At 40.3% G+C, this 13,748-nt stretch overlaps 1 protein-coding gene across 2 annotated transcripts in view; it reads left to right on the top strand.

The window, feature by feature from the left end:
- Positions 1-13,748, top strand: part of EML6 (EMAP like 6) — an 854,573-nt gene that overhangs the window by 548,935 nt on the left and 291,890 nt on the right. For both annotated transcript variants that reach the window (XM_069234186.1, XM_069234187.1), the window contains exon 16: positions 9,380-9,473. In XM_069234186.1, coding sequence (XP_069090287.1) covers positions 9,380-9,473 — 94 coding nt within the window. The remainder of the gene's footprint in view (positions 1-9,379; positions 9,474-13,748) is intronic.

Here is a 13,748-nt window from a genome sequence, read left to right as displayed (position 1 = left end):
CCTGTGTATAAGACAATTGCCCGCTGCCATTGGCCTGCACAGAACGACCCTAAATTCCTATCTCAACACCCTACACCTGAGAGCCTTGTCATCTAGGCTTCTTCTTCTTCTGGCGCATTCCCATCTACCTCTCCCCCCAATTAGGGAATCAAAAAGATGGGATCAGCTTGGGAAGAAGATGTTTTCTCCTCCAGTCTGACATTGCGTTACATAAACACTGCTTGCCTTTTCGGCTGCTACACCCATTTCCTATGGGATACATTCATGCAGGTGTTGCTGCAGGTCCCGGAGGAGGCCTGGGCCATCATCTCCCAAGCCGTTGCTGATGGAAGGGATGCAGCCAAGTTCACAATCCGTTTGTGGGCTGGACACGACTGACTTACTGGGTAGATCGGCTGCACCAATGGTGGCCTTAAGGTGCCATGCCTGATTGAGGATGTCTGGATTTTCGGAGGATGTCTCTCATGGACATGCCCTTCGATGGCACCCGTCTCTTCTTAGACAAAGCGGACTCGGCGCTCAATCTTTTTAAGGAGTCCCGGGCTAACAGTGCATAACAGGGGCGCAAGTTATAGTTAGCTCAGGTAACTATAACTGCTGAATTTCTCTGGTTTTGTGGAAGTAAATTCAGGACCTAACTACAACGTCCCTGTAGCCTTTGTTTTTTTCAATGAATTTCTAAGTTCTTTTTTTTTAATCCTAGTTCCTAGCTATAACGTCCCTGTAACATTTTTTTTTCTCAGTGAATTTCTATGTTTTTTTAAATTTCTATTTATTAATTATAACGTTTCTGAAACCTTTGTTTTTTTTTCAGTGAATATCTATTTTTTTTCATGTATTGTAATTTTTATCACTGTAAATTAATCCACCTACCAACGCACATGGCCGAAGTGAGTTGGCACCAGCCTATCTGTCTGGGTGAGAGGATAGGTGTAAGAGGGTGTATCTGGGGTGGGAGTGGCTGTGAGACTCTGTCTCGGTGTACGAGTGCATGCATCAGTGTCTTAGTGGGTGCATCAGTGTTTGAGTGGGTATGTGAGGGGGTGCATGAGGCTCTGAGTGGTGTGTGAGACAGTGTATGAGTGTCTCAGTGGGTCTGTGTGTGGGTGCATCAGTGTCTCACTGGGTCTGTGAGTGGGTACATCAGTGTCTGAGTGGGTCTGTGAGGGGTGCACGAGGGTCTCAATCAGTCTGTGAGTGGGTGCATAAGGGTCTGAGTGGATTTGTGAGTGGGTGCCGGAGGGTCTGATTGGATATGTGAGTGGGTGCATCGCTGTCTGAGTGGGTCTGTGAGTGGATGTGTCAGGGTCTGTGAATGGGCGGGTTAGGATCTGAGTGGGTGTGTGAGGGTCACAATGGGTCAGTGTGTGGGTGTATGAGGGACTGTGTGGGTCCGTGAGTGGTATGTCAGTGTCTGTGGGTCTGTGAATGGGTGCATGAGTGAGTGTTAGTGAATGGGTGCATCAGTATTTGAGTGGGTATGTGAGAGGATGTGTCACTGTCTGAGTGGGTGCGTCAATGTCTGAGTGGGTCTGTGAGTGGGAGCGTGAGTGTCTGAGTGGGTCTGTGACTGGATGTTGTGAGGGTTAGAGTGGGTCTACGAGTGGGTGTGTGAAGGTCTGAGTGGGTCGATGAGTGGGAATGTCAGTGTCTGAGTGGGTGTATGAGTCTCCCAGTGGGTCTGTGTATGGGAGCATCACTGTCTCACTGGGTCTATGAGTGAATGCATCAGTGTGTGAGTGGGTCCGTGTGTGGGTGCATGAGGGTCTCAATGGCCTGGTTGAGGATGTCTGGCTTTTCGTGGGTGTATGAGGGTCTGAGTGGATTTGTGAGTAGGTATGTAAGGGTCTGATTGGGTCTGTGTGTGGGTGTGACAGTGTCTGACTGGGTCTGTGAGTGGGTGCATGAGGCTCTGATTTTTTGTGAGTGGGTGCATGAGGGTCTGAATGGGACTGTAGATGGGTGTATGAGGGACTGTGTGGTTCTGTGAGTGAATATGACAGTGTCTGGGTCTGTGAATGGGTGTATGAGGGTCTGAGTGGGTCTGTGAGTGGGTGTGACAGTGTCTGACTGGGTTTGTGAGTGGGTGCATGATGGTCTGAGTTTTTGTGAGTTGGTGCATGAGGGTCTGAATGGGACTGTAGGTGGGTGCATGAGGGACTGTTTGGGTCTGCGTGTGGGTGCATCAGTGTCCTACTGGGTCTGTAAGTGGGTGCATCAGTGACTAAGTGGGTTGCGCATGAGTTTCTGACTGCATCTATAAGTGAATGAATTAGTGTATGAATGAGTCTGTGGGTTCTCCATATTTTTTCATATTTGCGAACATTTTATGAATAACTCACAAAAAGTTCTGAAAAAGTTACTAAACCCATAATTTGTCCCTAAAACACTCCTATGTCACACCCTTGGGGTCAGGGTACCTCCACCCTGACACCTTATGCCACTTTCAATTAGGATTTTCACCCATGGAAGCAGTGTCCTGTGAAATAAAATGGTAGCTGCAACTTTCTAGTAAGGTTGCGGTCAGCCAATTACAGCGCTTCTTTTCGCATGCGCATTTGTGAAAAGTTGAAAATATTTGCGAATTATTAATGAGCTCAGATATACAAATTTGTTTTCCCTTAAATATCTCCTAAAGTACTGGACGGATTTTCACTAAATAAGTGAAAGCATAATCTGCGTACCGAAAGCTAGCTTTTTGCCAACTTTTGTGTGATTCCGTCCAGTAGTTCGGTCCGTAGTCGTGTCTTAAGGTCCTATGGGAATTAACATGGGAAACGCAACTTTTTTGACCCCCTCTTTTTCTCGGTCCCCGCTTGACGAATCAACCTGAAACTTTCTGTGCTTAACAAGAACCACCAGGACACTTTTGAGAAAATTTCGTGAATATTCTTCAAACGGTGGCAAAGATATAGGCAAATCAAAAAATCATTTTCTTATGGAACCTAGGTCCTAACTATAACTAACTACTGGTGACCGCCAGTAGGTAATTAAAAAAAATATATATTATATATATTCTCTGAAAAAAACAAAGGTTACAGGGATGTTATAGTTAGGCTCACATTTTAAACGTACAAAACTATAGAAATTCACCTGTTATAGTTAGTTATTTCAAGTAACTATAACTCATGCCCTAAGGTAACTATAACTCGCGCCCCCACCATGCACAGTTTTCTCATCTATAATTGTACTGCAGATGTTGCAGTGGCATTATCAATGATGTTATCAAAGATGTCATGAGCGCTGTAATATCTGAGGTAACTAGCAGTACATGGTGAGGGCATGCGTTATAGTTACCTTAGGGCACGAGTGGCCTGGGGAGTTGGTGGTCCCCGGGGCCCATGACAGACCCCCTTTGTAACCTATTTTATAACCCAGGGGAGGTAGCGGTCCCCGGGGCACTGGGAGGTCCACAGGACTGCCCTTATATTTCTATTGTATGTTGCCCTGTAGGGGTGGTGGTCACAGCCCCATACATACTTTGTATAAATATCCCGAGGGAGCAGGCAGTCTCTAGGGTTCAGGGTGGGGCCCTGAGGACCCCCATTATATTTACATTAAATTAGCCACTGGAGGTAGTAGGACCCAGGGCCCACCACCTCTGAGGCTCAAAATGGCTGTCAATATGTCCTGGTTGCAGTGTTGGCAGCCAATTAGATCTCTGCACGAGACCAGCAGTATTTGCAAAGTCTTCGTGGCCCTATATATACAAATTTGGATTTCCTTTAATCTCTCCTAAACTACTGAACGGATTTACACTAAATAAAAAAAAAAAGGGTGATCCACGCTTCAGAAGCAAATTTGGTGTAATTCCTTCCAGCAGTTCGGGCTGCAGGTGTGTCTAAAGAGTCTATGGGAATTAACATGGGAAATACACTTTTTGACCGCCTACCCCTTATCTTGGCCCTCACTTCAGAGAACATACCGGAAACTTTCTCCATGCTCAAAAATCTTTGAGTAAACATTTTTGAAAATTTCTTGCGGATTCATCAAACAGTGGCAAAAATATAGGCAAGCAAAAAAATAAAAAGCTTTTTCAATGGAATCTAGCTCCTAACTATAACTACCTACTGGCAACTGCCAGTAGGTAACATATAAATGTGTATATATTGTTGCGTATAACAAGTATAAGAAAATTCACAAATTTGGATTTCCTTTAATTTCTACTAATCGGATTTACACTAAATAAAAAAAAAAATGGGTGATTTGTGTGTCAGAAGCTACCCTTTTTGCAAATTTAGTGTAATTCCATCCAGCAGTTCGGACTGCAGGTTTGTCTAAAGAGTCTATGGGAATTAACATGGGAAATACACTTTTTGACCGCCTACCCCTTATCTTGGCCCTCACTTCAGAGAACATACCGGAAACTTTCTCCATGCTCAACAATCTTTGAGTAAACATTTTTGAAAATTTCTTGCGGATTCATCAAACAGTGGCAAAAATATAGGCAAGTAAAAAAATAAAAAGCTTTTTCAATGGAATCTAGCTCCTAACTATAACTACCTACTGGCAACTGCCAGTAGGTAACATATAAATGTGTATATATTGTTGCGTATAACAAGTATAAGAAAATTCACAAATTTGGATTTCCTTTAATTTCTACTAATCGGATTTACACTAAATAAAAAAAAAATGGGTGATTTGTGTGTCAGAAGCTACCCTTTTTGCAAATTTAGTGTAATTCCATCCAGCAGTTCGGACTGCAGGTTTGTCTAAAGAGTCTATGGGAAGTAATATGAGAAAAACACTTTTTTGACTGCCTCCCTTCTTTTTTCTCGGCCCCCACTTGAGGGACCATCCCGAAACTTTCCATGCACAACAAGATCTTTGGGCACACTTTTTTTGTAAAATTTCTTGCAGATTTGTCAAACAGCGCCAAAAATATAATCGTTAAAAACTCTTTTTCAATGGACTTTAGGTCCTAACTATAACGACCTACTGGTGACCGCCAGTAGGTAATATATAAATGTGTATATATTCAATATTAAAATTTCATATTGTTGTGAATAACAAAATTCACATTAATCTAGTGAAATTTATTTACTTACATTTTTCACTGCCCATCCCTAACAATTCCTTGCTTCCACATAACATTGACCATCCATTAATCCTAAAAAACCCTTGCTGCCCATAGATGCTACCCATCCCAAGCCCTATGATTCCCTTTCTACCACTTAACACTACTTAACTCTGAGCCCAAAAAAACCCTTGCTACCCTTTAACACCACCCATCATTGAAACTTAAAAACCCTTTGCTACCTCTTAACACTACCCACCCCATAACCCTAAAAACCTCTTACTTCCCTTAACACCACGCATTCCTGAACCTAAAAATCCTTGCTACCCCTTAACATCACCTTGCTTTGAACCTTAATATGCCCCTGCTACCTTTTAACACCGACCCTGTCACTGAACCCCCACCACCTCTGAACACCACCCATCCCTGAGCACTAAAAACATTACCCACCTCAAACCCTAAAAAATACTTCTATTTAAGTGAAAAAATTAAATGTACTTAAAATTAATATAATAAACACAATTACATTACTTAACATTACTTAACATTATATATATAAAATAATAATAAATATAAAATACACACTAGATAGTCTGAAAATAATTTCTATTTATCATAAATTGTCCCTTAATTACTACATATTAATTACTTAAAATAAACAATGTACTTTAATTTTGAACATGTATATCTTTGGTTGAAATACATTTAAAGACATCAAATATAATGGAATTTCTATTTTTAGATGTGTGATTTTTGAAGTTTTGAGTCCACACCTCAAGAATCTATATACAGTTTTGATGAAAATCAATAAAAGGGCCATGGCCTTTTGATCAAATTGTCAAGAATGTGTCTATATGCTTTCCGTCCCAAGACACTAATCACTAAAGTCCTCATCAAGCAGAAGCATTTTAACTACAAGGTCATCCATTCTAATTTCTCCAAATTGTCCTCTTGTATGGTAGTTCCTGCATCTCCAGTGTCTCCATTAGACCACTCATGAAATTCTTACAGACCGGATCGTATGTCCAAGATCTAAGTTAAAGTACTCTTTTTGGACTGTTCCTGGTATTAAAAATCTCTGAGATTACTTTTGGGAAGTCTGATCCCCATTCAGGACACCATCTCTGTGATCGGAATTACATTTTGTCTTATCAGGCATGATGTGTACCCTTTTTGAATGAGTTCATACACGTTCTGTGTAACAACATCCTGGAAAACGACCTTCCTTATGACTATCAACTCAAACCCATACAGCCAGTTTGATTCAAATAATAAGTTGCATCTAATAATGCAAAGGATTGACTTGGTCTACAATGAACAAATTTGATTTGATAGAAACCTCATATATCACGCTATGCCACCTTTTCGCAGAAGCTAATGCTAAAGTCAGCACATCATTTCTGATGGTTTTGATCCGAAAGCGATAGCCGACAAGGGTATCCCTTGACACTTCTTTTTAAGTTTAGCATAGAAACATTGACATCCTATATCTGACAGAGTAAGCAAATAAATTACGGAACCCCTTGCACTAGTTAAATGGATGCATTGGGAGAGAACACAACACCTCCCTTATGGATTGATAATTTTGTTTTTCTCATTTTAAAGGTACCACATGTTATGGAACTGTCATACTGAGTTTGTCTGCAGAAAAGTGGCCTTCCTGAATGGTCTGAGCTAGGGAATAAGGTGTTTGGGTCATTGTTGATAGACTGTTGGATTTCAATGAGAAAGAAACCTAACAATAAGCAGGTTCCGTCACAAAAAAGTAATTTACCTTTGGGCCCCCAGCACTTAAACCAACAATAAGGTGGTTTATTGGAAAATGGGTAGCAATTAAAATCATGAATTTGTGAGTAGATACATTACTTATTTCCTTTAAATAAATAAAAAAATAAAATTCCATTTAATTTCATAGCAAGAGAAATATGCAGTGCGATATGCAATATCTCTTCATTTCTTCCCGGCATCAGCAAGAGAGAGAAAATGAGCAGCACAATATGATGTCAGTGCAAGTCCTCCTCTTTTATTGCTGCTCCTGGAAACAGACAAGTACTTTTCTCAGCACTGTCCATGTTTCCTACCTTCTTTTTGCACTGTTTCGGCCTTTCTTTGGCATCTAATCTTCTAGAGCTTTTTTCCTCTTTAGCCCTTTCCCTTATTTTATTCCTGTTTTTCATTTTCCCCCAACATGCACCTGCTCTCTATTGGTCCCTTTCCATTGCATTTTTTAATCTTTGATTATTTTTTGCCTACACTGTTGTGTGTTCCATCTTCTTTTTTCTCTCCTTCCGCTCTCAACTTCCTTTCTCAGCCTGCACCATGCCCCCACATCCATCAACATGGCTTAGTATTTACATGTGTTGAGAGCTCCATTTTCCTCTGCATACTCGATTTGCTTCACAAGTGACCTTCTTTTTTGATTGTCCAACCTTCACTTTTGTGTCCCATTCACCTCACCGTATGCCTGCCTGTTTTTGTGTCCCATGTAATGCATGATGCAACAATAATCTTAGCTGACATGGATACCATAGTAAATAGTCTTATCTCTCACTTTGTGGGTATTAGAATTGTTGCGTTCTTCCACTGAGATATTTGACTTACATGACTTCCCCACCTTTTAGATTCAAATAATGCGCTTTCCCCATTCCTTTATCAGAATTCATATAAATAAATATTTAGTAAAAAGGGGCCTATTTGCATTTCATTTTGCTGACAATACAAGTACATACATAAGAAGGATATTAGAAATGTAGAAATGTTCTCATATTAAAAAAGGAAGGAAAGTATGGGAAATGATTAAAGAGATTTAGGGTAACAGAGAGGAACTCATGTAATCCCTCAACCACCGCCTCTAATTTGTATTAGTTCTAACAGAGATATTGTCCCCTCAAATATAATTTACTTTCCATGTAGATACATAGGTATTAATTATTGAACTCACTGTTTATACGAGAGTTTCCATCTTTAAATGTGGATTGATTAAAAGGAGAGCTAGATTTGTGTCCTTCATTAAAATAGTTTGTATACATCCAGAATGCTACTGTTGCTGTATTCTTTGGTCTTAATTTACAATATTTGAATAAATGTTTGTGTCAGCGGAGTTTGAAGTGAATGTGTAAGGTAATAACTAGGAAAGAGTTTGGGAAAGTTACTTGCCTTGTAATTTGAATTTAAATATTCCAGTATCTACCTTAAAATGTGATATTAACCGTTTTGTGGGATTCAAAGCAGTTGGAAAAATTGTGTTTTTTGACATCTAATATCTGCAGGCCAACTATGGATGAAATGGTTACCCTGAGTCATGTTTTATGGGAATGTGAAATATTTCTTTTTTTGTTTGGAAGTCTTTGAGTTCATTTAGATTTAGCCTTATCACCACAGATTTATTGTATTGTGTTATTCCCCAACTGGTTCCAGGGTTTACTCAGCTGTATTGATGGGGGAGGATAGTGACATTTATAGATCATTCACTTAACGGTGACTGTAATGGTATTTTTTTTTACCTTAAAAATCTAGTTCAATAGGTTTTTCCTTTTGTGTCCCTGATCAATGATTTGGATACATGTGTGTCAATTACCCTTTCCCTTATAAAAGAAAATGTGTGTTCATGTCTCATCAGTCTATCAACATTGAATAGTTGAGTTGAATTGTGCTGACATTCACAATCATCTAGGGATTACAACAATTCTAGAGTTTCCATAGTCAGGGATCCTTGTTTCTCTACTAACCTATTTACACGTTTTAATTTGTTGCGTATTTTCTAATATGTGACCTACCTTTTATACTGTAAGTATAATTATATATTCTTGAATTATTTCATAAAGAGTTATGTACCCACAATTTAGGATGGACATTGATATTTTACTGCATGTGTTGTAGTTGTGTGGTACTGAACTTAGACATGGCCTAGACTACCACCTTGCATTGAGCTATGCCTGTGCTGTTCATCCATGCCGACCCGAGGATTCACCCAGGGTCAATGAGGCTACCTTTCTGTCGCAGACCTAGAACCAAGAGACCTTGTTGTATGGGGCCCTCGGCTTCTCACTTTTTTAATGCGTGCTGGTGCTGGGGACCCCAGAGAAAAATCCTCACCCCTCTTTAAAGGACAGTTCTACCTGTTAATATGTCAAAACATGTAGGGACAGCTCATCAAGCTCTGACTAGGGCATATAACTTTGCCATCCTAAATATGAATGTTCTTACAGCCCTTTCTTGTTCAGTAGGCGCTTTGTCCATCTTGTTCCTTGTGTTATTCTCTGGCTGGCTGCAGCAATGTTACTTTCATGCAGGTACGGCCCATGTGCTGTAACAGGTAGTTTACATGAATGAATATGACTTTATATGTTTTTCATGTTTCAGCGGATGGAAAGTGTCTAGCTTCTGTTGGGTTAGATGACAATCACACTATTGTACTGTGGGACTGGAGAAAAGGAGAAAAGATAGCAACTACCAGGTATGAACCATTTGTATCTTTACACATTAGACACTGACAGAAACATATAAAACTGTACTTTTGTTAATTTATTAAAGCGAGGAGACTGCTATGACTATTTAAGTGCCATTTTTCTATCAGCTGTGCCACTTATAGGTATGCCTTGATTAGCATGCAGGCTTTGTAAGGGGAACGTGATAAAGAGTGCTGACAGCACCTGATATTGAAAATTAATCTAGAATGGTGCTGTGTGGCATTAAGCATCCCTCATGTTTTCTGTTTTACTGAGAAGGGGAGCATGTACTTGAATGTTTGCAAGAAAGCACAATCCTTCTTTTATTTTCATGCTGTGCTTCACTTCCATGCTCACTTCCACACTCTTTCTATTTACCTTTCCCATCTTCATGCTGAGGTATGACTGCATCAAAATTACATATGTAATTACACCTTATCTCAGTAACAGCTTCAGACATTTAGGCCCTCATATCACAGACATTATAACATGAAATATGATCTGTTGCATACCTAAGCTTCCAAGATGTCCTTCTGTCAGTAACAGCCTTCTTTCATTCGTATCTCTCCCTTTTATGCACTGGAATCTTTTAAGTGATGTGGTTTATTTATGGCTCTTTGTTGTTCTGGGGATTTTATGCCTTAAGACTTCTGCTTCAATAGAATTATGTGTATAGTACAGGCACCATCTATCGGATAGCGAAGAAGGTATTAATTATGTTTTGTGCACTGCCACTTACATTCTTCTAAGTGATAATCTATTGAACTGCATTGAAGTGAATCTTATTTTGGCTCCATCAGAAGTACTGCCTCTCCACCTGGACCTCTTTGCTACCTTAAAAGAGCTGTTTACTAAACGTCCTAGGCCACTGACTATATCTCGTATCCAACCACACACTAAATGGTTTAACAAGAGGTGTAGGGAGGCCAAAAACACTTTGGCCATTGCGCTAAGGACTAAGGATAGATCAGGTATCATCAATGCTAGACGCCACTATGCCTCTACTTGTAAAAAAAGCAAACTCGAGTATGAAGAGGGGCTATGGAGCAATCTACTCGAGGCAGCTACCGTCCATGACTCCAAACGGTTTTGGCTTCTAGTTTCCTGCGGTGATCAGAACCGAGCACCTCACCTGGAGTCCTATATCCTTCCTGGTATTTGGCTCTCCTACTTTAAGGAATTGTATGGCCCTTCTCTGGCCCGCTATATCCCTGACATAACCCCGGGGGAGCTAACAACTCTTGACGAGCCCATGTGCTTTTTGCCTCCTTTTTCACTGAACGAAACTGTGTCGGCCATCGCAGCCCAGAAAGCAGCGAAAGCCCCCGGGTTGGATGGGATCCCCTCTGATATGTTTAAAGTGGACCAGAGCACTTGGGGCCCATATATCAACAGGCTTTCTAACGCCATCTTGATTACCAGAATCTATCCTGACTCATGGAAAGAGGCAATCATAGTGCCCATCCACAAGAAAGGAGAGAGGAATATTCCGGGTAATTATAGACCCATCAGCCTCCTCGACAACCTCCAAAAAATGTTCTGCCATCAGTTGTTGAGCAGGCTGAACAAGTGGTTAGTTGAAAAACAAATCTTAAATCACCTTCAAGCGGGCTTCAGAGAACAAATTAGCACAATAGATCAGATATTTCGTTTTACTTCTATTAAATGGAAAGTCGTCGATGTTGACTTAGGCCACCTATATGTAGCATTTGTGGACCTAAAATCGGCCTTTGATCTAGTACCCCGCCACAAACTGTGGGGAGTCTTGTCTAAAACAGGAGTCCCGCGCCCTATCTTAAACATTATCAGAGATCTCTACACTGGCAACTATGGAAGAATCAGATGGGGCCCACAAGGTGAATTAACAGAAAAATTCCTTACTGCTCGAGGTGTAAGACAAGGTTGTGTGCTTGCCCCTACCTTATTCCTCCTTTTCATAAACGCATGCATCCCTTATCTCATGGAGTGCTCCAACGACTCCCCTAAATTAGGAGGGCAGAAGATTCCCTGCCTTTTATTTGACGATGACACCCTGCTGGTATCTCAAACAGCCACAGGCCTCTCAACCCTGCTCTCAAGATTCATGGACTTTTGCAATGATTATGGCCTTGAAATTAACCGTTCAAAAACCAAGTGCATGGTGTTTGGCGATAGGAAAGGCAGAATGCGACGACCTATCTATTTAGAGGGTGCCGCGTTGGAAAGAGTCAGCGACTTTGATTATTTAGGCCTGAAATTAGAAGATTCGCACAATTGGCAGTGCCACATCCAGAAGGCAACCCTACGATTGCAACAGCGAGCGAGTGGCATTGTAAGATTCGCAGCTAGATCCCCCTGTTTTGCCATGACGCCCGCTGTGGAAATCTATAAATTACAAGCAAGAGGGGGAGCAATTTACGGAGCTGAATTGTGGGGCCATTGCTGCTTAGATGACTTGACAAAAGTGGAAAACTCTTTCTTAAGGTCACTGCTAAATGTTCCTTCCAGTACCCCACTGCTTCCAATACGAATGGACCTAAATCTCCCTTCCATCAGCCAGATCGTTGCACTCAAGCCCCTGCTGTATTGGATTCGCTTATGGTCATCAGATTCTCTCGTTCACTATAGATGTGCGCTAGTTAACTTGATGGCCAATAACACCAGTTCCAAAATCAAGTGGTGTGCATATGTAGAACGGTCCTTCTCGCTACTTGGCTTGGGGTCTTATTGGAAGGACCCATTATCCATTCCAAAGAATGCAACCCAGACATTAAAGGATGCATTCTGGCTCCACGTTCAGCTTTCACAACTGTCTACTGTCTCGCCATCATCCATGACGGGAAATTTTCTACATTTTAAATGCCATTATGAATTTGCCCAATATATGGATATAGTATCTTCTCCGTTCGCTCGTGCATTATACATTAGATTCAGGGTGGGCTCCCTTCCTTTGCGTTCCCTCACATATAAATGGTCTAATTTTAGTTGTTCTTCTAAGATGTGTCCGATGGGCTGTGCCAGAGAAGAATCAGTAACTCACCTTCTCTTCCAATGCCCCGCATACCGCAAACAAAGAGCCCGTTGGATTATTCCTCTATGTAGGATAATGGGTTTTAAAAATTGCTTGCTAGCTCTGAGAATTCTTAAATCTGACTTATCTGTTTTAGTGGTTTGTTGTCTGGCAAAATACTTAGATTCAATCTGGCGTATCAGATTGAACACGCTTAAAAAAGTAGAGGGAAATTTAATAACGAATGTGGGGAGCAGCAACTGATGAATCTATTATTGTATGCACCTACTATCTTAATTGGTCTAGACGTATCCCCCATCTGCTGTTCTTATTTCGTTCTGTTTTAGATATTTTTATACTTTTAAATAGAAATGTCTTTTTTATCTGATATGTTTTGCCAGGCCTGTATTTTGATCTTTTAACACTCACAATGTCCTTTTATGTAAAATCATAAGGTGCGACTTTACAGTGGGGAAATGCTTATGTTTAAAAACAATTCTCTTCCTTTTTATTTCCTTTTTAACCTTTTATGACTAAAACTGTCTATTATGTAGTTTGTTGTTCCTTTTTTAAACGTGATGTGCTTTTATGGTATTTATATTTATCGAAATAAAGCTAATAATAATAATGATGAACTGCATTGAAGTGTCAATAAAAAATGATTACCTGCAGGAAGTAGCTAGTGTGAGCATCACACATCCCAGGTTAGATCTATTTTGCTACATGAAACTCCCACCTACACAAGACGCAGGATTACGTTTTTGAAGCTCCAAAAAAATCTAATATCTGTGTCATATCAATAGTATCAACCTCATCCTGTGTCTCAGTGAGGCTCAGAACACCCCACTGATAGTGGCCTGCTAAGTTTCTCTTGGAGCAACATAATTTTGGCTCCACCCTACATACATCATGTTTATACATTTATGCACTCATATACAACATTTATATTCTGAGTGTGGTCTCACTTCATTAATGTGTTTGGTACATTTAAATGAATTAATAGTATGTAATCTTTTTGTTCTTTAAGAGTTTTTACACATGGTGTATTAGGTTGATTAATAGACTAATGTAACTATATTCATTACATAGTCATGTTTGATGATGATTGACTTCCACTGATTTATAATACTGTATTGTGTATCCATTTTGATTCCCAAATTAACTTAGCTTGACATTAAGCAATAGTTGAAAATGTTTGCTTTAATTTAGCCAGTATGCTGTTTTCTCTCCTCTGCAGGTGTGATATTGTGTTCCTCATTAGTTAGAGAAAGGCTTATTGTTATGTATTAGATTG

Source organism: Pleurodeles waltl, chromosome 5 (assembly GCF_031143425.1).
Source record: "Pleurodeles waltl isolate 20211129_DDA chromosome 5, aPleWal1.hap1.20221129, whole genome shotgun sequence".
In the NCBI taxonomy this organism is placed as follows: Eukaryota; Metazoa; Chordata; class Amphibia; order Caudata; family Salamandridae; genus Pleurodeles; species Pleurodeles waltl.
The sequence above is the reverse complement of the archived record's forward strand: the minus strand, read 5'-3'. Positions and strand labels throughout refer to the sequence as shown.